The 22,956-nt window shown below is 44.5% G+C and overlaps 3 protein-coding genes and 1 long non-coding RNA gene across 6 annotated transcripts; 1 reads left to right on the top strand and 3 right to left on the bottom strand.

Moving 5' to 3' along the window:
* Window positions 1–6: 6 nt before the first annotated feature.
* serpinc1 (serpin peptidase inhibitor, clade C (antithrombin), member 1) lies at window positions 7–3,672 on the top strand. Its single transcript, XM_069721819.1, has 3 exons — window positions 7–57; window positions 2,744–2,808; window positions 3,477–3,672. Exons 2-3 carry the CDS (start codon window positions 2,746–2,748, stop codon window positions 3,651–3,653), a joined length of 240 nt encoding a protein of 79 aa, XP_069577920.1. The 5' UTR covers window positions 7–57; window positions 2,744–2,745; the 3' UTR covers window positions 3,654–3,672.
* An 835-nt stretch (window positions 3,673–4,507) lies between these two features.
* LOC138634723 (uncharacterized) lies at window positions 4,508–6,343 on the bottom strand. Its single transcript, XR_011312013.1, has 3 exons — window positions 6,145–6,343; window positions 5,797–6,092; window positions 4,508–5,761 (listed from the first exon to the last, which is right to left on the bottom strand). It is a non-coding gene; the product is annotated as an uncharacterized lncRNA (long non-coding RNA).
* A 3,208-nt stretch (window positions 6,344–9,551) lies between these two features.
* zbtb37 (zinc finger and BTB domain containing 37) lies at window positions 9,552–15,503 on the bottom strand. 2 transcript variants are annotated; one of them, XM_069721833.1, is made up of 4 exons: window positions 15,114–15,503; window positions 13,453–14,406; window positions 13,268–13,367; window positions 9,552–12,692 (listed from the first exon to the last, which is right to left on the bottom strand). In XM_069721833.1, the coding sequence occupies exons 2-4, from the start codon at window positions 14,385–14,387 to the stop codon at window positions 12,162–12,164; spliced, it is 1,566 nt and encodes a 521-aa protein (XP_069577934.1). In that variant the 5' UTR covers window positions 14,388–14,406; window positions 15,114–15,503; the 3' UTR covers window positions 9,552–12,161. The 2 variants fall into 2 exon arrangements, with proteins under 2 accessions (XP_069577934.1, XP_069577933.1); XM_069721832.1 differs by having other exon boundaries at window positions 15,118–15,503.
* A 2,521-nt stretch (window positions 15,504–18,024) lies between these two features.
* On the bottom strand, window positions 18,025–22,419 carry s1pr1 (sphingosine-1-phosphate receptor 1). Of its 2 annotated transcripts, none has more exons than XM_069721834.1 (2): window positions 21,987–22,419; window positions 18,025–20,626 (listed from the first exon to the last, which is right to left on the bottom strand). In XM_069721834.1, exon 2 carries the CDS (start codon window positions 20,500–20,502, stop codon window positions 19,375–19,377), a length of 1,128 nt encoding a protein of 375 aa, XP_069577935.1. In that variant the 5' UTR covers window positions 20,503–20,626; window positions 21,987–22,419; the 3' UTR covers window positions 18,025–19,374. The 2 variants fall into 2 exon arrangements, with proteins under 2 accessions (XP_069577935.1, XP_069577937.1); XM_069721836.1 differs by having other exon boundaries at window positions 22,198–22,419.
* Between the last annotated feature and the right edge of the window lie 537 nt (window positions 22,420–22,956).

Genomic DNA, 22,956 nt, shown 5'->3' with positions numbered 1-22,956 from the left:
ATCTGCAGAACCTCGGACTCACCGACCTTTTCAGCGCAGAGAAGGCCAGCCTGCCAGGTGGGTCCACCTGAGATCAGAGACCTTAGACCAGAGACCTTAGACCGGAGACTTTAGACCGGAGACCTTAGACCAGAGACCTTAGACTGGAGACTTTAGACCTGAGACCTTAGACAAGAGACTTTAGACCAGAGACTTTAGACCAGAGACCTTAGACCAGAGACCTTAGACCAGAGACTTTAGACCAGAGACCTTAGACCATAGACCAGAGACTTTAGACCAGAGACCTTAGACCAGAGGCCTTAGACCAGAGACTTTATACCAGAGACCTTAGATCATAGACCAGAGACCTTAGACCAGAGACTTTAGACCAGAGACCGGAGACTTTAGACCAGAGACTTTAGACCATAGACCAGAGACCTTAGACCAGAGACTTTAGACCAGAGACCTTAGACCAGAGGCCTTAGACCAGAGACTTTATACCAGAGACCTTAGATCATAGACCAGAGACCTTAGACCAGAGACTTTAGACCAGAGACCGGAGACTTTATACCAGAGACCTTAGATCATAGACCAGAGACCTTAGACTGGAGACTTTAGACCTGAGACCTTAGACAAGAGACTTTAGACCAGAGACTTTAGACCAGAGACCTTAGACCAGAGACTTTAGACCAGAGACCTTAGACCATAGACCAGAGACCTTAGACCAGAGACTTTAGACCAGAGACCTTAGACCAGAGGCCTTAGACCAGAGACTTTATACCAGAGACCTTAGATCATAGACCAGAGACCTTAGACCAGAGACTTTAGACCAGAGACCGGAGACTTTAGACCATAGACCAGAGACTTTAGACCAGAGACCTTAGACCATAGACCTTAGACCAGAGACTTTAGACCAGAAACCTTAGACCGGAGGCCTTAGACCAGAGACTTTATACCAGAGACCTTAGATCATAGACCAGAGACCTTAGACCAGAGACTTTAGACCAGAGACCGGAGACTTTATACCAGAGACCTTAGATCATAGACCAGAGACCTTAGACCGGAGACTTTAGACCTGAGACCTTAGACAAGAGACTTTAGACCAGAGACTTTAGACCAGAGACCTTAGACCAGAGACTTTAGACCAGAGACCTTAGACAATAGACCAGAGACCTTAGACCAGAGACTTTAGACCAGAGACCTTAGACCAGAGGCCTTAGACCAGAGACTTTATACCAGAGACCTTAGATCATAGATCAGAGACCTTAGACCAGAGACTTTAGACCAGAGACCGGAGACTTTAGACCATAGACCAGAGACTTTAGACCAGAGACCTTACACCTTAGACCATAGACCAGAGAGCTTAGACCTTAGACCAGATACTTTAAACCTTAGACCATAAACCAGAGACCTTAGACCAGAGACCATAGACCAGAGACCTTAGACCAGAGACTTTAGACCTTAGACCAGAGACCTTACACCTTAGACCATAGACCAGAGAGCTTAGACCTTAGACCAGATACTTTAAACCTTAGACCATAAACCAGACACCTTAGACCATAGACCAGAGACTTTAGACCTTAGACCAGAGACCTTAGACCAGAGACTTTAGACCTTAGACCAGAGACTATAGACCAGAGACCTTACACCTTAGACCATAGACCAGAGAGCTTAGACCAGATACTTTAAACCTTAGACCAGAGACCTTAGACCAGAGACTTTAGACCAGAGACTTTAGACCTTAGACCACAGACCTTAGACCAGAGACTTTAGACCAGAGACCTTAGACCAGAGACCTTAGACCAGAGACTTTAAACCAGAGACTTTAGACCAGAGACTTTAGACCTTAGACCTTAGACCAGAGACTTTAGACCAGAGACCTTAGACTAGAGACTTTAGACCAGAGACCTTAGACCAGAGACTTTATATCAGAGACTTTAGACCAGAGACTTTAGACCAGAGACTTTATACGAGAGACTTTAGACCTTAGACTTTAGACCAGAGACCTTAGACCAGAGACTTTAGACCTTAGACTTTAGACCAGAGACCTTAGACCGGAGACCTTAGACCAGAGACCTTAGACCAGAGACTTTAGACCTTAGACATTAGACCAGAGACTTTAGACCAGAGACCTTAGACCAGAGACTTTAGACCTTAGACCAGAGACTTTAAACCAGATACTTTAGACCAGAGACTTTAGACCAGAGACCTTAGACCAGAGACTTTATACCAGAGACTTTAGACCTTAGACTTTAGACCAGAGACTTTATACCAGAGACTTTAGACCTTAGACTTTAGACCTTAGACCAGAGACTTTATACCAGAGACTTTAGACCTTAGACTTTAGACCAGAGACCTTAGACCAGAGACTTTAGACCTTAGACTTTAGACCTTAGACCAGAGACTTTAGACCAGAGAACGGAGACTTTAGACTTTAGACCAGAGACCGGTCCAGGACCAGACTAGAGGAAACCAGGCTCTCAGCCACATTATATCTTTAACTGAGCTTGTTTCAGACGTCCTGCAGTCTGCAGCTCGTATTTATGGAGTTTACGGTCGATTAAAAAGATTCACGTCAACGTTTTGATGGAAACGATAAAGAGGACGAACGTCGGCATCACGAGACCGAAGCGATGCAGAAAAATGAAACATCAGTTTTTAAAGTTTAAAGATTTGGCGCGTTGTTTGCTGTTTGTGATTTTATTAAAGTTGGAATTAAACACAAGAAGAATGTAATAAATGAGCTGGACGCTGTTTGTTTCAGGGATGCTGGAGGACGGCAGCGATTCTCTCTACATCTCAGACGCCTTCCACAAAGCTTTCCTGGAGGTCGGTCAGACACGTGACATCACACACTGCTGCTCCGATTGGCTCAATGTTTGTTCCAGGTGTCATTAAGGTCACGAAAAAAAGAGCTGAAATAAGTTAATATAAAGGAAAAGCACATATAAATATGTGTTTGTTGTAAATGAGAGGCCACGTCTTCGTTCACATTATATTTTAAATGCTTAATAAAAACAAAATTGTGGCATTTTAGAAAAATTTTACTAAAATGTTTTTATTTTTTTCTTATTTTTCTGATTTAAAAGAAAATACATTTTGTGAATAATTCTTGGCCATGTTTAAACAATTTTTTTTATATTTAAAAAAATTATAATTTCGGACCATTTTCTAAAACATTTTGATTATTATTTATGACAGATTTTAGCGACATCTTGTTTCTGATTTTCAAAAAAGTCTTACAGTTTTGTACATTTTTGTTATCTGACGTTCACCGTATTTCATTTTTTTTGCCACTTTTATGAATATAAATCAAATTAAATTGCACAAAATCCTATTTCCTTTTTGTTTTAAATTTGTGACCACATTGGAAATTCTTAATAACATTTACCTACATTTTTTTTTTTATATATATTTTTGGGGACATTTGTGAAATAATTAAAGAGCTCAACCCAAGCTGTCTCATTGTTGTTGTTGTGTTTGTTTGTTTGTTGCAGGTGAACGAGGAGGGCAGCGAGGCGGCGGCCGTCACGGCCGTCGTGGCCATCGGACGCTCCCTCAACCTGAACCGGGAGATATTTCTGGCCAACCGGCCGTTCCTGCTGCTCATCAGGGAGTCGACCATCAACACGCTGCTGTTCGCCGGCCGCGTGGCCGACCCCTGCGACCAATAAAAACCCTCCAACACCACAACACCTCCAACCATTTCATCATTACTTTTAGCAACCACATTTACGTGTCACTTTTAGCCATTTCTAATGGTTTATTTCATGTTTTAGCTTCTCCATTCATGTGCTAACTAGTTTTCACTCAATGAAACTTAATATTCTGGTGTTACAGCCAAATCCACATATATTTCTTCAATGAAATCATATTTGAATATTCATTCAAAAGAAATAAAAAAGGGGCGAGTCGCTGCTGTTTGACACTTAAAGTGCTTTATTTCCTTTGACGGAGATGCGACCTGTGAGTGATCTAGTGGTCATAGTGAAAGAAACGTCTTCACATTTTTCTAAACCTAACCGACCTTTGCCCTCACCCCCCCCCCTCCACCAACATCTTTTAGCAACAGGAGACATGCAACATAAAAGATCTTCACATAAAACCTTTCAGGTTCGTCTAATACAGAACTTAAGTACCTCCTTCTTAAAAAAAACAAAAAAAACTTTTTTTTTTTTTTACAGTATTAAAAGTTAATTTACTAAACTCCATTTTTTTTTCTTTGACTCATTTTCTGCTTCGATATATTAGGATATACTTTGAGGAATCAACAGTAAAGAGTAATCTCATTAAGTGAATATATCTAAATGATTTGATTTATAATTAGGCATGTTGTGGTGAATATTACTGGATATTCTTATACTCAACATCAGATTCACACTTTAAAAAGTAAAAAGTAAAAAAAATTAAAAAAGACAAGTTTCAGGCTGAAGAAACAAAAAAACAAAAAAGTTTGGCGTTTCGTCGTAAAGCAAACTTGAGTTGGATCAGAGACAAAGTGGAAGTCCTGAGTGACTCAAAGACACGATGAAGATGAGGATGAAGATGATGATGAGGTTCGGCTGTGTTTCACAGTTTGAAGATGAAAACAGAAGCGAAGTGAAAATGAGGAATTACTTGGAAAGGAAAAGTCGGATTTTGAGCTGCGAATTTGATGAACGACGTCGTCGTTCCTCCTTTATGAACACGGTCCAACTCGCAAATTTGATCACATTCAGTCTGAAACGCGCGTGTACGAATTTTTTTTTACATTTTTTTTTTTTTACAAAGTCTTAAAAAGGTAAACAACAAACAGCCTTATTATTGCTGCGTTCATGTCCTGCAGGAGAAAAGAAGCTGATGTGAAACAGTCCCACGGTTTTTACGTTCAAGTCGTCGGACAAATGGGAAGACACAAAACGTTAGCTACCTTTTTGTTGGTAATACTACAAACACTTTGAACGGCGACTAAACAAAGTTGTTTTCCTGCCAAGTTACATTTTGATGTTTAATCACCTTCAACAGACTTTTGGCTGAAATCTACGTTTGCTAGCTTTCGCCGGCAGGTCCGTACTTTTTAGCTCCGAGTTGGAAATGTCTGAAAAACATAATGAGGACTTGGATGTTAATGTCAACGCTGACCAGGAAAGTCCTCGTTTATCTCAACGTGACTTCGTAACAGAATCATAATTTGAATAGACGTAATAAACGATTGATTCTCGGGAACATAACTGAGAAGATTTAAAAAACCAAATCATTTCAAGCCGCCCAAAACAAAAATGGCCTTTTAAACAGAAAAAAAAGATTTGGTTCGAATAATTCTTCACGAAAAACCAGAAAATAAAAAAAACGTAGACACTGAGAAAACCTGCTTAATTATAATGTGAGCTCACAGTAAAAAAATTCAAGTTGCGATCACGTTTAAAACCACGAAGGTTCGTGAACTGATCCGACTTTTCCTTCTTCGTATTCCACCGAACCGGACCGAACCGGACCAAGCCGGACCGAACTGGACCGAACCGGACCGAGCCGGACCGAACCGGACCGGCTATTCTGAAAGCAGCTTGTTCTTGATTTTACTGGCTTTGACGTGTTGTTGGTGAAAAGCGATGATGCGTCGCGGCGGAGAAGAAAAACGCCAACGAAACTCATCACGATATAAAACACAGAAACGAAGGCGGATTTTTAAAATGCTGAAAACATGAAGTCTGAAGTGTTGATGACTCGGTGTTGTTGATGACTCGGTGTTGTTGATGTTGATGACTCGGTGTTGTTGATGACTCGGTGTTGTTGATGTTGATGACTCGGTGTTGTTGATGACTCGGTGTTGTTGATGACTCGGTGTTGTTGATGTTGATGACTCGGTGTTGTTGATGACTCGGTGTTGTTGATGTTGATGACTCTGTGTTGTTGATGACTCGGTGTTGTTGATGTTGATGACTCGGTGTTGTTGATGACTCGGTGTTGTTGATGACTCGGTGTTGTTGATGTTGATGACTCGGTGTTGTTGATGACTCGGTGTTGTTGATGTTGATGACTCTGTGTTGTTGATGACTCTGTGTTGTTGATGTTGATGACTCGGTGTTGTTGATGACTCGGTGTTGTTGATGACTCGGTGTTGTTGATGTTGATGACTCGGTGTTGTTGATGACTCGGTGTTGTTGATGACTCGGTGTTGTTGATGACTCGGTGTTGTTGATGTTGATGACTCGGTGTTGTTGATGACTCGGTGTTGTTGATGACTCGGTGTTGGGTCAGCGGTGTTGAGCTGGGCAACATGTCAAACCGACTCGTTTATTTGGTTGGTCAACCAACTGTCCTTAAACCACAGAGCATCATTTATTCTCCATAAAATTAACAGGATTTATATGAATTTCTTTAAGTCCTTTTTTATGTTAATTAAATTTAGCAAACTACAATTTAATTCTCGCAACTGCCAACTTCTGTAGACAATTATTAATGAATATGTTTGACACTTGGTAACGATCGGATACCAGGAGCTCGTTGCGTCGGGTTTACGTAGAATCCCAACGTCGCCTCGTTAAATCAGGAACGTTAAGAAACCAGATTTACACGTTTTCATCCCGTCGTTCTCATGGAGAACGTGAGCGCCGCGTAGCTAACGAAACGCACGCTAGCTCGTGATATAACTCAGTTCAACTAGCGTGAAAGAGTCGTTTCAGTCACGTGATCAACACGCGTGACCTTCGTCGTCATGTGAACTGGGAGGTTTTTGAAATGATGCAAAATAAACTATAAAAACATTAAATTACCTTTTGATTGACTGAGCGTCTCTGTGTAGCGTCGACTCGACGAGCGCTCATCAACGTACGTATTATAAAAAAAGTCAACTAATTTTACAAAAGACGAACGCAACTTTAAAGTTAGCAGTTGCAAATTAAAATGTTCTTAATTAAGCAGCAGCCGTCACTGTAATAATATAATAAAAGCTTTTTAAAACTGATAATGTCCAAAATAAATCCCGACACTATTAAATATTTTCAGCTGAAGTCGGCGTGTTCAAATTTAGATGTTTGCGTAAAAAGTTTGGATTTTTTTTTTGTCGAAATGTCTGAAAAAAAAAAAAATCCTTTTTCAGTCCCGACACGTTAAAACGTAAAAACAACCGAACACTTTGTGTGAAATAAAACAACGAGGTCGTCGTGATTCAGGAAAATTACATTAAAACCCACAAGATGGAAACAGAAACCTGGAGGAAGAAGTCTGGAGGTTATTAGAAGAACTACTTTAACATAGTGCCCAGCCCTGCTGTCTGTGTGTGTGTCTGTGTGTGTGTGTGTGTCTGTGTGTGTGTCTGTGTGTGTGTGTGTGTGTGTGTGTGTGTGTGTGTGTGTGTGTGTGTGTGTGTGTGTGTGTGTGTGTGTGTGTGTGTGTGTGTCTGTGTGTGTGTGTCTGTGTGTGTGTGTGTGTGTGTGTGTGTGTGTGTCTGTGTGTGTGTGTGTGTGTGTGTGTGTGTGTGTGTGTCTGTGTGTGTGTGTGTGTGTGTGTGTGTGTGTGTGTGTGTGTGTGTGTGTGTGTGTGTGTGTGTCTGTGTGTGTGTGTGTGTGTGTCTGTGTGTGTGTGTGTGTGTGTGTCTGTGTGTGTGTGTGTGTGTGTGTGTGTGTGTGTGTGTGTGTGTGTGTGTGTGTGTGTGTGTGTGTGTGTGTGTGTGTGTGTGTGTGTGTGTGTGTGTGTGTGTGTGTGTGTGTGTGTGTGTGTGTGTGTGTGTGTGTGTGTGTGTGTGTGTGTGTGTGTGTGTGTGTGTGTGTGTGTGTGTGTGTGTGTGTGTGTGTGTGTGTGTGTGTGTGTGTGTGTCTGTGTGTGTCTGTGTGTGTCTGTGTGTGTGTGTGTCTGTGTGTGTGTGTCTGTGTGTGTCTGTGTGTGTGTGTCTGTGTGTGTGTGTGTGTGTGTGTGTGTGTGTGTGTGTGTGTGTGTGTGTGTGTGTGTGTGTGTGTGTGTGTGTGTGTGTGTGTGTGTGTGTGTGTGTGTGTGTGTGTGTTTGTCGCCCTCTGCAGTGACTCACAGGGATTTTTCTTACCTGCTGCTTTCATGTGTTTATTTACAGGTGAGTTTTGTTTGAGGTTTAGCCGTTGGCGTTCTGCTACGAAGGGATCGGTAAACATCCGATTCACTGAATTCAAAGAAGAAGAGTCTTGTATACCTGATAGATCCTGGTTTTAGCCTGAAGTGTGAGCGCGGCGGCGGCGGTCTGGGAGGAAATCTCGAGTCGTAGCCGCCGGCTTCACTTGCATAAAAAAAACCACGTTACCGTCCACCGAGAATACGATTCACAGCTCCGTAGAAAAAACAGTAACAGCCGATCGGTGCGCTACCTGCCGACCGTAACGTACATCTGAATCAACTCCGACTTCGTTGACAATATTCATATGCAAAAAAAAATATCTTAGTAGTTTAAATACGTTTGTCTGATAACACGTGTAGATTGTTCTGTTTGTATATAAAAAAAGGTTCCAACCTTTTCTCTTTTCTCTGGTTTGTAAGTGCTTGTAGTTGTTTTGGCGTGTTCGGGGACGGCCCCTCCCCCCCACGTGGCCACGCCCTCTTTTATTTACCTTTGGTTGCCAGGTTAGTCCGACCTGCTTCGTGAGCTGGGTTTTGTTAAGTCCAGCTCCACGGCCTGACCTCTACATCCATCTGGTCTGACAGGTTCTGGGCTCCCGGTCCTGTCGGTCGGCGTCGACCCGGATCGGAGCCGTCGGTGGTCAATGATGCACTACGACTAACCGCACTCTGGACACCAGGAAGTACCCGCAGATACTTCAACATATAATGTGTTTATATATTTGTACTTCACCATTTTAATTAAAATTCCTGAATTGTGATTGTGTGTAAATTTATCTGCTGTAACGACCGTCTAGTGTCTGAAATCTAAATTTACTTTAAGACGTGATAACGTGGAATTAACTGATTTTACAAACTCTTCTGAGCAGCGTACTCAGGTTTAGTTTAGTTCAGCTCACTCAGGTTTAGTTTAGTTCAGCTCACTCAGGTTTAGTTTAGTTCAGCTCACTCAGGTTTAGTTTAGTTCAGCTCACTTCCTATTTTCTCATCTGATGTTAAAAAGATCAACATCAACATCTAGCTTACAATCAACAGCTGTTTTATTGCAGAATGAGTTTCTATCAGGCAACAAATATTAGTTTTAGAAAGCTAAAAAACAATGTTAGCTGTGTCAATTAAAATATTTCTAATGATCTCTAGTTAAGTAATGTTAGCTAACTATCTCCAAACAATATATATTTTGTAACTGTGTTTAATTTCATGCATTACGCATTTCTTTTATATAGTTTTAAATATTCTTTTTATATCTTTTTTTCATGTAATTATCTCGCTATGAAGCACTTTGAGCTGCTGTACAAATAAAGTTCATTAAATATATTATTATTATTATTATTATAACAATAGGTCCATTAGCAAGAGATCGATGGCGTAGAACTGAATATACTAATTCAAGTTTAAAGTAAAATTCGTGCACAATGAATAAGTAAAAAGTAGTTCAAATAAAAGCTAACATCGGTTCTCTTTCTCTGCTCAGAGAAATGAATGCTAAACGTGATGAAACCAGCGTCCGCGGCTCAGTCGAGTACGATTTGTTCACAGATCAGGAAACATCGGTTTCTTTTCACGTCTTTTTCTCATCTTTGAACCACTGAAGTAAAGCTAACGTTAGCATAACTGGCCTTCTTTCTTCCTGTGTTTTCAGAGACTGAAGTGAAGTTTGTGTTCGACTTGTTCTTCAGGTTTTTGTCTGATTCATCGTCGTACGCGAGTTCTACGCTGCGGTAGCATTTACGTTCGCTAGCGGTGGACTTTGAATCTTGCGACCGGTCGATCGCATCGACGCCAGCAGACGTCGAACAACTGTTACGTTTTACAGAGATTACGAAGAGCAACGATTGGACGAAGGCTACGCGGTAACCGACGGCGTCGGATCTACGAAGTATGAACCGGACGTTTTGGTTTGGGGTTTGGAGTCGAGTGCGGCAGATTTAATGCGTCATTAACTGCGACGGAAGTCACCGATCGGGTCTCGACACCGTCTCGTCCTCGACACCGTCTCGTCCTCTTCGAACGAAAAACCGTCTTCGGTCTCGCACACATTGTCAGAGCAAGAAAGTGTCCGAGAAAAACAAAAAACAACAAAAATAAAACGGTAACGACATGCGTGTTTATAAAAATATCTGAGAAGACTTGACGGAGATCTCTGAGTGGATCAGAGCGCCCCCCGGTGGTCGCTGTGCTGTGCAGCAGCTGTATTGCGTAGTGATGAGAGGTAACTGAGCTGTGTAGCTTATCTGAGGCTGGACGCCGCCCCGGTTTTAGTTTTTCTTGAATCCTGCTGCGAGTTAGCTCGGCCAGCAGGCTGCCAGATGGTTCAGTCCGATCTACCGAACCCCGAGAAACAAAAATACTCCAACCGACATGAATCTGAAGGATTCAAACTGGTTTTCCGGCCAGATTAACTGACCCGGCGCGATCGGAGATCTTCGCTTCCCGTGATGTTTGTTTTCTCGCACCATGAAAGATGAACGCGGAGCTTTCAAACGCAACTCGTGTTCTTCTTCCCGAGCGGTGAGGAGACGTTCGGACACGTCGACCTCAGTCCTCCACTTCAAGGTCGTTCTGGCCGGTGAAGGTCATGTGAAACGGTCAAAAGCTCCGGGAGCAGCTCCCGTTTCCAATATTTACTAAGACACAAAACTCAAAGTAAATTTGTTACGATTACGACCGCAACCGATTATTTTCATTATCGCTTCACTCAACGATAATATTTCAGATGAATTGTTTGGTCTATTAAATATCAAATAGTTTTGCTGATGTCGACCAAAACTACGAATATTTACTTCAGAAAAATTATCTTTCGAGACGCACATATTTGGCTTTTGTCAACATTTGAACGGAAACCCAGTTTATATTTGTTACTCTAGAATTCACCTACTAAAACTAAAGTAGTTCACTTCGTAATATGTTCAAATATGTTCGGCAGTTGAGTTCGGAGACAAACCGAAGCCAAACTTTTCAAGCAGCTTCAGACGTTAAACTCAAAACAAATTTTAAGCGCTAAGTCTGAAAATGTATTTTAAGATCAGACTGAAAATTAAATTCAATCTATTGTAACAATCAAATAATCAATGAAGTAAAAAAAAAAAAAAAATACAAATGGTTTGATTACATTTGTACATCAAGGGATTCCTTGAACAATGGTATTAAAAACGATGAAAGAATTAGTTGTTATAATGAAGTGGTTTAACGACATGGTCAATAAACAGATATCGTTTTGGGTCAAACTTTTAAGTTCATTTTGACGCTGCTAGTTTTAACTTTCGTAGACGTTGCATCTCGAAAGACTGATCACATTTTAGACCAAACAATTTATCTTCTTACGAAGAAACGACGCTGCAGATTCATCAATAATGAAACTAATCTTTACCTGCGGTCGTAAAACACAAATTTCTATCAATGAATTCAAAAATAAAACAGTTGTGGGATCAGGACTGGAAGTCGTGATTTTCTCGGTACGACGAGATATCTGGTGTGAAACCGTGAAGCGTGCGACCTTCATCCAAAACCCCCGAAATGTTACGGACGCCCCAAAAACCCGTCAGAAACTCCGATCGCACCGGAACCGGATTTCTAAAAGTCGTAGTTTTCACATTGAACCTTTTTTTTGTGCAACTAAATCTTAATTTTTTTACGCCGTTGTGGCACTTGAAGAGCGCGCGGGATCATTATTAGTATTAACCCCCCCGACCGCTCCGGATTGTCTCAAGGCAAATATGAAGGATTTAAACGGTCAAACTGGCACTGAGTAGTTTGGCAAAGTCTCCACCAGACAGACTGCTGCGATGCTGCATTGTTAACCTGTAAATATAAAAGTAGAAATCTGTAACATAAAGTGGACGCAGGCGAACGAGGACCACTGGGCCGAGTGGTGATGAGGTTGTTGGAGTGTGTGGCATTTCTTCATTTTTTAGCTTAATCTGTTCGGTTTGGTTTGTGAAGGTAGATGCGGTTTAAAGCGGAAAAAAATCTCAGTTCGGACTCCGAGGCGTCCCTTCGACCTCGGCGGGGTTTCGGCGTCCCGCCGGCTTCAGGTGCAACAGGAATCGGACCGGGCCCCCCTACCGCTGTCGCCCAACGCTCCCTGACCTCGACTCCACCCTCCTCCGTCCCCGTTTAGATCAGTCGGGCCCGGTGGTGGAAACCGAGGCTTGGGGACCGTCTCCGTACTGGCCTCCGCCGCTGCTGCTCCCGCCGCCTCCTCCGCCTTCGGGCTCCTCCTGGCTGGGGGAGGCCTCGTCGCTAGGGCCGCCCCTGGACGTGACGGAGGCGGTGGTGGTCTCTGGGGAGGCGCTGTGGGCCTCCTGCGGGGTGCAGCCCGGGTGGTTCTTGCGGAAGTGCTGGTTGAGGATGGCCTGGAAGGGGAAGCTCTTGCCACAGACGTGGCAGTGGAAGGGCTTGTTGCCGGTGTGCTTGCGGATGTGGTACTCCAGCTGGTCCTTGCGCGTGTACTTCTTACCGCAGATCCGGCACACGAACGGCGTGATGCCCATGTGCAGCCGCATGTGGCGGTCCAGACTGCCCTTCTGGTTGAAGGACTTGCAGCAGTAGATGCAGGTGAGCCGAGGGTTGTAGCGGAACCAGCGGTCGCCCACCTGCTCCCTCAGGTAGTCCTCGTAGCCGCCCATATCGAACGTCGCGTGCTCCTCCGCCTGACGGGTACAAACAAACGTTAACACGGAACCAGACCGGGACAACTACTCAAGGATTACGCTGCCGACCGAGGAAAGTTCTCGAGTTTTAACGTACATTGAGAGTTCGATGAGCTTTTTAAGAGGTTTTTCAGGGTTATTGAGAAGCTTCAAGGTGTTCTAGCGGTTACTGACGAGCTTCTATCGGTTCTTTGGTTTTAGGTGGTTGAACGAAGTCTTTCATGTTCCAATAATCACTAGAGGGTCTACAAAGCCGTTCTCGCGTCCTTTAAGAGGTTCTTTCCGTTATCGAAAAGCTTATCGGGCACTTTAGGAACTCCTGGTTGTTGTTGAAGGAGTTTGATGATTCAGTACCTTAAAAGTACCTTCGGAGGTTCCAGTGGGACCGTACGGGTCTTCAAGGTCTGAATATTCAGGAGCAACTTGTTAGAAAGCGCTTCATCTTTGAGGGTGTTGTTGGGTTTAAGTTTAAACTCTATATCGTCCATCTCGTCACGAGATCCAACATTTTATTGTTTTCTCATGAAAACCCGTCTTTTCTCGGCCGGTTCGTTTCCGGACTTTGGACTTCGTACCTGTGAGTTCGGCTGCCGCAGCTCGTCCGCCCTACTGGGCGACTCGCTCTTCGCTCGGTGCCGCTCGGCGAGGACGACCACGCTGCCGGTGGGACTGAACCTGAACACACGTGAACGCACATCGTCAGGCGTCTTACGGGCCGGGCGGTGACACGTGGGGGGGGCGTGGCCTCACGGCGACTCACCTGTCTGTCTCACTGAAGCTGGAGGACGGTTGGACGCTGCGGGTCCCGAGCGGTCCCACCGGCCCCGTCACCAGCGTGCTGCGTCCCGACGTGTCGATCATCACGGTGGCGCCCTCCTCTACCGGACCCCCCTCCTCATGGTGCTCCCCCGCTCCGATCCACTCCTCCATCCTCTCCGTTTTGATCCGGACTCCGTCCACACCGCTGCCCTCCTCGGCGCTGCCGGTGCGTTCCGGGTCGCTGCTCGTCTCCACGTACCACTGACCGGCCCGGTTGATGCGGAGGATCGGCTCTTTGCCGGCCCGGCCGCTGCTGCTGGCGGCGCCGGCCTCCAGCCCGCTGCGCTCCACCGGCGGCGGCGGGCTGAGCGGCTCCTCCGCCGGGCTGACCGCCTCGAACGCCTCGGCTCCTCCCCGCGGGCCGAGGATCCGCAGGCCGCCGTGGTGTCCCGCCCCTCGCGCCACCGCCTCCAGGGTCCGGCCGCCCCGGGAGCCCCGCGCCTCCTCCTCCTCCTCCTCCCTGGACTCCTCGTCCAGGTCGGCCAGGCTGATCTTCAGGTGGATGCCCTCCAGGATCTGCGTGCAGCGGTCGATGATGTGCTGCATCTGCAGGAAGCTGGCGGCGGTCAGGTAGCTGATGATGTCGGCGAGCTGCAGGCAGAGCCGGCCGGTGTAGCAGAAGGACAGCAGCTGCTCGAACACCGACGGGTTTCGGATCACCGTCAGCGACACGGTGCTCATCTGGCTCAGAGACATGTGGTCCCGGAAGTACGGCGAGCTGGCGGCGAGGACCACTTTGTGTGCCCGGAAGCTCTGACCCTGGACGTTGACCACGATGTCGCAGAGGCGGCCTTGAACCCGCAGCTGGTTCAGGTGGGACAGAACCGAGTTGCTGAAGTCCGGGATGTCGAGCTGGATGCTGCCGGAGCGCTCCATGCTGCGGCCTGCAGGGACACTGCAACGACAGCAACACATCAGAACCGGACCGGGACCGGACCTGGACCGAGACCGGGGCTGAGACCGGACCTGGACCTGGACCGGGATCAGGACCGGGACCATGACTGGATCAGGACTGGATCAGGACCAGGACCGGGCCAGGATCGGGTCAGGACCGGGACCAGGACCGGACCAGGACCTACCAGAGTCTCTAAACCACTTTACAAGGAACTTAAAAAACTTTGAAATCAAAGTATTTTGAGGGAGGCGGGGCTTAACGATGTCACAGCAGGTGTGCTAATACCAGTCAACAAAGGTTAAAAACACCTGCAGTGACGTCACTGAGTGGGGGGCGGGGCCACAGACGTGCAGCTGATAGCAGACCCTTTAATCTCTTTGATATCTCTGGTTGTGAAACTCAAATAATTAAAACCGGTTTGTAAACCCTTAAACTGAGCCCCCCCCCCCCCCGACCTTTGACCTCTGACCTGCCCCTTCAGTGACCCGCCCCGCCTACTGAACATCGAGGAGGATCTCGGACGTCCAGGTTGCAGCTGATTGGACGAACCGGATCATCACTCTGGACCTGACAGCTCACATGTTTGGGTGAAACAGCTGTTTGAGCCTGACAGCAGGACTCGGGACCAGAACCGAACCGGGCTACCTCTAACTATGACGTGAGCCCGCCTCAGGAGACCAGGTGAACCTCCAGGTGTGCAGGGAGACTCACCTGAAGGAGGGCGGGGGGGAGGGTGTCGGGTCCGGTTTCAGGGTGCGGTGCTGTTCAGTCCCGCAGCTCGTTGAGCATCGTCAGCGGGGACGGGGATGTGGCGGCTCGGCTCGGTTCGGCTGGACGCAGAAACCGGCTCGGCTCGGCTCGGCCCGGCGGGGCTGCAGCTCCACCCGCCGCTCCTCCAGGCTCCGGGGGCTCCGCGGCTCCAGCGGCGGTCGTGTCGCGTTCAAGGCCGCGGGAGGGCAGCTGAGCTCGGGCTCCGGTCCGTCAGCAGCCGCTCTGCCGCCATTCCGCTGGAAGAGAGGCTCGGTTCGGTGTCGGCGGGCCGCCGCGGCTTCTCATCTTCCCTTTTCACGGCAGAAGGGCCGAGAGGCTGCAGAAGGAAGGAGAGGAGGAAGAAAACTCGCGCGGCATGACGGGAAATGTAGTTCGCGGCGAGCAGGCGCGCGGCTTCAAGGCGGCTCTGGAGACTACACTTCCCAGCATGCCTCAGTCAGGAGAGGTCACGGTGGCGCTGGGATTCTGGCAAAGTAGAATACTTCAGTAGAAAGTAGGAACTCTACAAATACTACAAGTAAAAGTACTGCGTTCAACGTCATCACGGGTATTAAATATTATACCTAAAATATTAAATTAAAAGTGAGTTTTAAGCAATCCCTTTCATATTTCATATGTATTTATTAGTCAAACTGATTTTAATTCAAGTTTATTTGTATTTATTTTCCCACGTATGCAATCAGAAACAACAAAATAATAATAAAAGATAAGACGTATAAAGTACAACACAAACTATTGTTATTATTATTTACACATGCTTCCTGTTTCTTTAAAATCTTAATTTATTGAGTTCACTCAGTAGTTTTTTGGGAAAGTCTGGTAATAAAAATCTTCATATTTTAAACAGAATTAATTTAAAATTAACAGAATTTATTTTAACATTAATATTTCCTTGTTATTTGTATTTATTATCGTCGGTAATTTACACTGGTTGTCTGTTGTCCTGATCGCAGCATTTACAAAGTGTATAAATAAAAGATTTAGCAGTGCGTTTTTGTGTTTGTTTGCACTTTTCTGTTCAAACTTTCCCTTTAATATTTTCATGTATTTCTTCTTTCTTTAATTTTCTGTGCTTCCAGAGCAACGAACAACTGTGTGCTGTTCCTGGTAGTGGTCGAGTGTGTGCTGGAGCTGCAGTGTCGTGATGTGACCACAGGGAGGCGGCACATCCACACTCCTCCTTCTTACCTCCTCTGAGGATGCTGTCCTTCCTTCTGCTCTGATGATCACGTGACACGTTTTTATTTGTTTAAATTCGAGTCTTTTTCATTGTCCAATTTTCAGGCCCGCTGTGACCCCGCCCCCTCCACTCTGACCCCGCCCCCTCCACTGTGACCCCGCCCCCTTCGTTCTGGCCCCGACTTTGATGGATGTGATCATATTTACTGCGCCTGTTTTCCTGTTTTACTATTTATCATTCAATTCAACTTTTAAACCTAATTTTTAACCAGTTTTTGTTAACAAAGAAAACAAGCAAACATAAAGTAAATAGTTACGTGTTAAATTTACCCCAAAAATTAAATAAGAGCAACATTATGATTTTTACAAATTTTAACACTTCCAATAATAAAGAGAACAATAAAATACTTTTATAAATTATTTAACATTAATTTAATGTATTTGTAAAGTACTTTGTAATTGTTAATTATTAATAACTGTAATTATGAATATTAGTTTTTAACCAGCGCTCTGTGTTTACGTTCAGTTTGATTAATTAAATGCGTCCAAAATTAATCAATAAGAGAAAAACGAAATAATCCGACAGACCTGAGATCAGCTGGGATCAGAAGGCGAGGTCGTCGGCTGACCTTGAACTGAACCTCCAATCAGAGGAAGAGCTTTTATTTATATTTATGTCTCCCCCTGAACTCACAGACGCCCCCCCTCCCCTCTCCGAGGTCAGAGGTCAGCAGCTGGGACGATCAATGAATCTAATTAAGGACACAGAGAGGTGAGACACAAGCTGAGAGCTCCGTGACCGATCGCCTTCGAACCGTCACGCGAAAATAGAAATTACGACCTGATTTAAACGTCTTGACTTCATTAACGGGAGCGAACGAGACGTCAGCTGGAATAAACCGAGTCGGCTGATACGTCGTTAAAATGGACGTCAAGGTGATGGTGAATAAAAAAACTTGGTTTCTGTTGCTAAAAGTTTTGAGTAAATGGAAAGTTTGGTGAAACAGTCGTAGCTAGTTTTAAAAAGTTGTCTATTAATGCAAAAAAATTAACGAAAATAAGTGAATAAATCGTTAAAATTGTCGGCTGCAGTTATTGGACGTAAGAAAGTAAAAATTAATGAATACATTCTTTAAAAATACTAAAAGTAGATGAATAGTGACAATATGGAGCAAAAATTCAAAAATAAATGGTTAAAAAAAATAATCGTGGACACAAAAAAAAATTGTTTTTAAAGATTTGTTGCTAAAAGCTTAAAATAGCAAAACTTGATGAAAACATGAAATTTGTCATTTATTTTTAATTTCCACTTCAGTTTATTTTTGGACGCTTTAGCTTCACGTACAAATTTCTTCTTTGATATCTAAAAATGTTGACTTTAATGTCTTACTTTTGGTCTTTTTATTTAATTTTTTTTTGAAGTAATGTTTACTTTTTAAGTTATTTAGACTTCATTGCTTTTATTACAGCACAAAAATTCATCGTTTAAACACTAAAACTTCTTTAAATGTTTCAGCTGTGAAACGTGTGAATTTCCTTTAAAAGCAAATTGCTGTTTTTTACTGTTTAATATTTGAACTTCTTTTAAAATTTTAATTGTGACATCTGTTGTTATGAGTTGCCTGATTTTTTTCTTTTGCAGCTTTTCAGATTCTTTCAAACACAAACTGTGTTTCTATTTCTGTCTTTATTAAGTGCTACGAAACAAACAAACAAACAAACAAACAAACAAACAAACATTGAGAGTTAAACAGTGCAGACGGAGTTCAGGCTGGACCGTAACAAGGAATTAATTGATTAATCGATCAGCTCCCGATAGAGGATGAGAGGAAGTTGAGAAGGGACTGGTAACCATGGTGACAGAATCCAAATCTCTACGGAAACCCAATCGTGCCAAAATATTAAATATCACGACGATGACGCTTAAAATGTGAAATTTCTCTTTGAGGTTTCGGAGTTAAAATTTTCTTCTTTTTTTTTCTGATCCGCGTCGACTGCTGATGAAGATCATGTGACGGGATCAAAAGCTCCAGTAGAGTTACTAAACAGACCTCACGGGAAGATTGTTTTTCATGACGGCTTCGTCCACCTTCAAGAATAAACTTTCACTTTTGAGAAACAATATAGATTTAATATTTTTGGTTTTTAAAATTGTACTTGTTTCGCATGTATTAATTTTGCCTGTGGATTTATTTTTGGTCGGATTGGGCTTCCGTAGATTCTGAACAAACCCGCAAAGAACAAAAAAAAAGACATCTTTTCATTCTTCTGACAAACAAAATTGTTTTTTTTTTCTCTTCTTGCGATCAAATATAAATTAATTCGACTACACTGACGTCGCTACGGACAACAACACAAACAGGAAGTAGAAAATACATTCTGACCGACAGCTTCTACAACTTTTACACAGTTAACTTTTTTTTTACAAAAAAAATGTCACATCAAAGAATCCATGAATTCAGAGTTCATGTTTTTAACTCCGGACGTCGAGCAGCTGAACTCTGAATTCACGTGTGGGTGAATTTTTTAATTTTTTTTTTAAAGGAAAGTGGAGGGAAAGAAAACCACGAATTAATCTGCATTTCTTAAATATTGGCCAGCCGTGTGTTTTAAGCGCTACTCGTTCTAGTTGTTCTTAGAGGGTGAGTTTAGAGTCGGACTCTTCTACGAGGATCAATAAACACTTTCTATGAAGCTCAGAACTTTTACTCGGTAAAATCGACCTCCGTGGCGTCAATAAAGAACCTTCGTGATGCTTTAACTGTCCGGTCTGGTGTGTTTTTATTTTTCCAGGGACTCCAGGTTCCGGTCTGACCCGGTTCCCGACCGATCCCCGGGCGGTGAACCGTGCGATCCTCCTGCAGGTGGCGTGCCGGCTCGGACCGAAGGTTGTGAGCTGCATACAGAGTGCGGACGTCCTCTGACCTCGCCGTCCCCGTTCGACCCGTTTAAAAGTCTCCGTGAGCGCCGATCGGTCCGAAGGTTCGTTCACCTCTCCGCTCCGTCGCGGCCGGACGTTTAGGACGACGAGGTGACGTTCCCCGACGACACCGCCTCCCTCGTCGTCTCCCTCGGCGAGTACTCCGCCTCCTCCTTGTTGGGGTGGGAGGAGTTATCGGACTTGCTGCGGCTGAACTCCGCCCCCACGATGGGCCCCGTGAACTTGGACCGCGGCCGGACGCAGGACGTGCAGCAGAGCAGCGTCTTGATGAAGGCGCGGCGCATCTCGTTGCTGGTCAGCGTGTAGATGAGCGGGTTCATGGCGGAGTTGAGGACGGCGAGCGCCAGGAACCACTCGGCCTTGTAGAGGATCGGGCAGCCGAGCGTCTCGCAGGCGACGTCCAGCAGCAGCAGGATGAAGAGCGGCGCCCAGCAGGCGATGAAGCAGCTCAGCACGATGATGACGGTCTTCAGCAGCGCCATCGACTTCTCCGAGCTCTTGCTGTTGGCGCCGGCGTTGCCGCGGCCGTTGGACACTTTGCGGAAGACGAGCTTGCGGCTGCGCGCGCGCACCAGCGCGTAGATGCGGGCGTAGAGCACCACGATGGCCATGAGGATGATGCTGAAGACGGTGGTGCAGAACAGGATGTAGGTCTTGTGGTAGAGCGGCAGCACGGTGGAGCAGCGCGTCATGCTCTGGATGCAGTTCCAGCCCATCACCGGCAGCCCGCCCAGCACCGCCGCGATCATCCACACCGTGCTGATGAGCAGGAACACGCGGCACGTGTTGCCGTTGTTGTGCAGCTTCATCTTCAGCATGGTGAGGTGGCGCTCGATGGCGATGGCCAGCAGGCTGAACACGGACGCCGCCAGCGCCACGAACATGCTGCCCTCCCGGAAGAACCACTGCGTGGGCGTCAGCTTGTAGGTGTTGGCGCCCGACAGCAGGATGTTGGCGGTGTACACGACGCCGGCCAGCAGGTCGGACAGCGCCAGGTTCCCGATGAAGTAATACATGGGCTTGTGGAACTTCTTGGTCCTCCAGATGGTGGTCAGGACCAGGATGTTCTCCAGGATGATGAAGCAGCACACGATGATGAAGACCACCGAGTCGGCCTTCAGACCCGAGTCCTGCTGCGTCTTGCGGAACTTGCCGGTGTAGTTGTAGTGTTGGGCGATCAGGTCGGAGTAGCTGGGCTCAGCCATGGCCTGCAGCTGCAGCAGGAGTCCAGCAGGGGGCGCCGCGTCGTCAAACTCTCAGTCCTTCATGTCAGGTGGAAACCCTGAAGAGGAGGCGGAGGGAGTCCTGCTGCTGGACGGAGACATGGTCCTGCAGGGAGACGCAGGAAAACCGTTAACCGTCGGATAAAGACGTCCTTTAAACCTTTAAAAAGCTTTCATCTCCTCTGGCAGTCGGACCGAAGAACAGAAGCCACGTTTCAAAGTCTCTAATTAACACTTTAAAATCAGTCTGCATGTCTGCGCTGCAGATTAAGAGTCCTTAAACTGTACATTTATACGTTTAGTCGACTAAAAGCTTAACTGAAGCTTCTGAAACATCTTTCAGATTCACCTCACACGTTCAAACACGTCCAACTCTTTAAACTCAGTCTGTTCGTTTAGAAATGTTGTTTAAGAGGGAAACAAAACGGTTGAAATCTTCTTTAAATTCAGGGAGGAGTTAATAACCTGCTGAAGATTCATCCAACTGGTTCCTGATCAGCTCGTTAGTGGACGAAGCTTTAAAAACACCTTTTAACCTGGAAACGTCTCTTTAATCTAAAATGATTCGTTTACTTCACAGTTTAGAGATGAAGAACACAAAGAGGTTATTAAGAGTCCTGTTTTTAAAGGACTAAATCAAATGTAAAACACCTTAAATGAAACCGTGAAGTAGCTTCACGTAAACTTTTATGTGGAATAAAAAAAATCACGTCTATCAAAACAAAGAAAGAAAAAAAACATGAAAAAATGTCATTTTAACGTATTTTTCGTTCAGTTACGACAATAATTGCACAAACGAGAAGTGATTATAGTTTAAATTAAATTCAGTTTTGTTATTTTTGGCGTCTTTGATCTTCTGTAGAATCAAAGCTTCAGTAAAACTACAAACAGCAAACTGATCTCAGCTTCTCAGTGACTAAACATCCTTTTTTTTTTCTTTATAACCTCAACTTTATACTTTTAGTCCTTTTTACAGTTAAAACAGGAAAACAGCAGCACGAACAAACCAGCTGAAGAATCCATAAACTCAGTTTATCTGCTAACTTCACCCTTAAATTCACTCAAATCCTTTTTTCTAAAGTCTCTAATCAGCTCATTTGTGATCAAACATCCTTAAAAACAACTTTTAAAGCCGAGAAATGGATTTTAAATCAAACACTAATGTGGATTTTACACGTGAAGGTGTTTTATAGGTTAAAGATGAAAACGCAGCTGAAATCTTTAACATCTTCAGGATCTAATTTCATCTCTTTAAAGTTTTATTATCACACATCCAGGAGATATTCGCGGGTTTTTAAGGCGTTTTCTGTCTCTTCTCCCGTAATTTCCTAAAGTTTTATTTTCTGGAATAATTTATGACGTCATCGCTGCCTTTTTAAAAAAAGCTTCAGTAAAAACTAACTCCTGTTTTTTTTTAAATTCTTTTTAATCCTCCATGTGAATCTGATAGATCTCATCACACTGACCTGAGTTCAGCTGAACGCAGCTCCGCTTTTCTTTCTGCTCCTCAAGCCGACTTCACGACGCTCAACTCCGATTTGATTTTCCACTCAAACACTCTTTTTTTTTTTTCTTCTTCTTTTTTTTTACCGAGTTTCTACTGAAGTTTCAGATTTAACGACTCGCGACGACGGAACCGCGTTTTCACGGCGTTAAAAGTGTTTTTTATTTTTCTACCTTCAGTCGGAGTCCGGAGAGAAACAGTCCGACAGCAGAGTGAAGCACACACACACACATACACACACACACACACACACACACACACACACACACACACACACACACACACACACACACACATACACACACACACACATACACACACACACACACACACACACACACACACACACACACACACACACACACACACACACACACACACACACACACACACACACACACACCGAAACACACTGAGGAAGAGGATGGTGGGATGAAGATGCTGCCCTCCTCCAGATCCTCTCATCACAGTACCGCTCCGTTATTCTTCAGCTCAGTCACACTGATTCATATTAAAAACAAACTCTCTGCTGTCAAATATCATTTAGTTTCTCTCAATAAAATAAAGGTTTCAATGTTTTATTCTTGAGTTTCAGCAGGTAAAACTGAGATTATTATTAAAACAGATCAGATGAATATGTGCATCGTTCCAATTTTTTATTTTAGTGTCTGCACACTTTAAAAATCTGATTTAAACCTACAAAACAAATTTAAAACCTTTTTCTCAACAGAATGAATAGAAATCAGGATGTTTTAAATGAACAACAACAATGTTTCCACACATTAAATATAATAATTAAAATGTTTGATACAAGAAACTCTGTTTTGTGTCAATACCTGAAACAATAATCTACATATTCTCCTCATATAAAACCTTACTGGACTAATTAGCAGCTAAATATGCAGTTTGGTTGAAATCCTGAAGGAGAACAA

This window comes from Brachyistius frenatus, unplaced genomic scaffold (genome assembly GCF_029030835.1).
Source record: "Brachyistius frenatus isolate BFR_SWC_R1_liver_20210118 unplaced genomic scaffold, ASM2903083v1 Contig_273, whole genome shotgun sequence".
NCBI classification, from domain to species: Eukaryota; Metazoa; Chordata; class Actinopteri; family Embiotocidae; genus Brachyistius; species Brachyistius frenatus.
The sequence above is the reverse complement of the archived record's forward strand: the minus strand, read 5'-3'. Positions and strand labels throughout refer to the sequence as shown.